The sequence below is a fragment of the Nicotiana tomentosiformis genome, chromosome 8 (assembly GCF_000390325.3).
Source record: "Nicotiana tomentosiformis chromosome 8, ASM39032v3, whole genome shotgun sequence".
In the NCBI taxonomy this organism is placed as follows: Eukaryota; Viridiplantae; Streptophyta; class Magnoliopsida; order Solanales; family Solanaceae; genus Nicotiana; species Nicotiana tomentosiformis.
The window spans coordinates 21978665-21980696 of NC_090819.1; the positions used below are offsets into that span (position 1 = coordinate 21978665).

At 37.0% G+C, this 2032-nt stretch overlaps 1 protein-coding gene across 1 annotated transcript; it reads right to left on the reverse strand.

The window, feature by feature from the left end:
- Positions 1–691: 691 nt before the first annotated feature.
- On the reverse strand, positions 692–1597 carry LOC138897170 (uncharacterized). The gene is made up of 3 exons (XM_070183129.1): positions 1398–1597; positions 914–1055; positions 692–790 (listed from the first exon to the last, which is right to left on the reverse strand). The coding sequence occupies exons 1-3, from the start codon at positions 1595–1597 to the stop codon at positions 692–694; spliced, it is 441 nt and encodes a 146-aa protein (XP_070039230.1).
- Positions 1598–2032: the final 435 nt, after the last annotated feature.

The window sequence follows — 2032 nt, forward strand, 5'->3', positions numbered from 1 at the left end:
GATATTTTGTGCATATCAGTTAATGTCTAGAACTTGCTCCATGTGTTTGCAAAGCGAAATAGAAGTCTTGTTCAGTTTAGGAAGTGATAGAGGCATTTCTTTTTTGAGCCAATTTTATACCTGTGACCTGCCTAATTGTTGTGTATCCTAGTTAGCCCCTTTGAGCCTATAATTCTATTTTCTTTGGCAACCATACTACAAGCCTGTCCTTTTTTTTTGAATTGATTATATGTCTGAACCTTTTTACCTCTCTTGAGCACTTGAAGTAATTATGAGCTTGTTAAAAGCTAAGTTGAGGCATGGTTGGGGTTTTTGAGTGGAACTGAAAACAATAGGAGAAATGTGCACTATTTTTAAAAAAATAGTTAAAGCAGTTTTTCGCTCGTCACTTGTTCTATATCACCAATTTCGTGAGTTAAAGCATTTTTCTCATTAATAAGGCTATGATAGGCATCAATCAACATATTAGCTAATGACATCAATTTCTTTGAGAGTGAGTTTTCAAGTTTCTTTGAACATAAAAAAAACTTACCTCATCTTCCTCCTTGTCTTCATCATCGTCAGATTTAACCATGAGTGCAAAGATTGGCTCATATTCAGAGGATTCATTTTCAACATCCATCATGGATGTATCTGATTGGTCATCTTCACCTTCAGATTCACTCGAGGAATCTCCCGAAGCATCCAGAGCTTATTTCACCACGTTGTCAGCATCATCTCTTCTTTTGAACCTCCTGTCAGGGATCGGGTTCCTCTTGGCAGCCTTATCAATGTTGTTTTTGTAGTGATCCTGCTTATGAAGAGGACAATGTTTAATGAAATGACCAAGATTTCCACATTTATGACATCAATAATTTCCATTGGAATTCCTGTTGGAAATTTCTTTCTTTGGAATCCCACCATTTCTTTGAACTATCTTTTGGAATCTTCGAGTGGGATACGCCATGTCTGACTCATCACTGCTAGAGTCACTGTTGACAACTTTGAGAACTTGGCTCTTCTCCTTATTAGGCTCTCTTCTTTCAAGACCCTTCTTTCTCTTCATCTCATAGGTTCTGAGATTTCCAATTAGCTCATCAATAGTCAGCTTCTACAAGTCCTTGGCTTTAGTGATGGCATTCATCTTGCTTTCTCAAGAACCTGGTAGAACACTAAGAATCTTCCGGACCAGCTTGTTAGTTAGAATAATTTCTCCAAAAGAATGATGCTCATTAATGATGGAGGTGAAGCATGTATGCATCTCTTGAATGGCCTCATCCTCCTTCATTTTAAAGAGTTCATACTCAGTGGTAAGCATATCTATTTTGGATTGCTTTACCTAAGTAGTTCCCTCATGGGCAGTTTGAAGAGCTTCCCAAATTTTCTTGGAAGATTCACATGCCGAGATACGATTATACGCATCTGGTCCAATACCACAAACAAGAATCTTCTTCGCCTTAAAGTTCTTCTTAACAGCTTTTCGGTCAGCATCATTGTATTCTTTTTTAGTTTTTGGAACAATCCTTCTTCTCTCTCCAACAACTTTCATAGGAACAAAAGGACAATAACAAATCATATCCCACAACTCGGAGTCCTCAACCATAATGAAGTCATGCATTCTAGTTTCCACCATCCATAATACTTTCCAATTAATCTTGGAGGTCTTGTGGTTGATTGTCCTTCCTCAAGGTTTTGTGGAGCATCAATGATGAAGATCCTTTCTAGGTATTAACATTTAGAAATAACCCGATCTGATACCAATTGATAAAAACTATAAGTCCACCAAATAGTATAGAGAACTAGGTTCTTTATCTATTCCTACAGTAAAAAGATAGCAAGCAATAGTGTCACGACCCCAATTTCCCTCTGTAGGATGTTGTGATGGCACCTAGTTTTTAAAACTAGGTAAGCCTAACATACATGCAGAATTTAACTGACAAAATGATCAAAACTTTCAAATAACTCAATAACTATCATAAAAGAACTCTGCAACTCAACATAACAAAACTCCCAAAATCTGGTGATACTAAGTCACAAGCTCTACAAGAGTATA

Coding starts and splice junctions, on each gene's coding strand:
- LOC138897170 (XM_070183129.1), bottom strand. CDS start 1,597: ATGCATGACTTCATTATGGTTGAGGACTCCGAGTTGTGGGATATGATT. Junction 1,056..1,397: donor TGTGGTATTGGACCAGATGC/GTATAATCGTAT, acceptor TGGAAATCTCAG/AACCTATGAGATGAAGAGAA. Junction 791..913: donor CTCGAAGATTCCAAAAGATA/GTTCAAAGAAAT, acceptor CTTCATAAGCAG/GATCACTACAAAAACAACAT.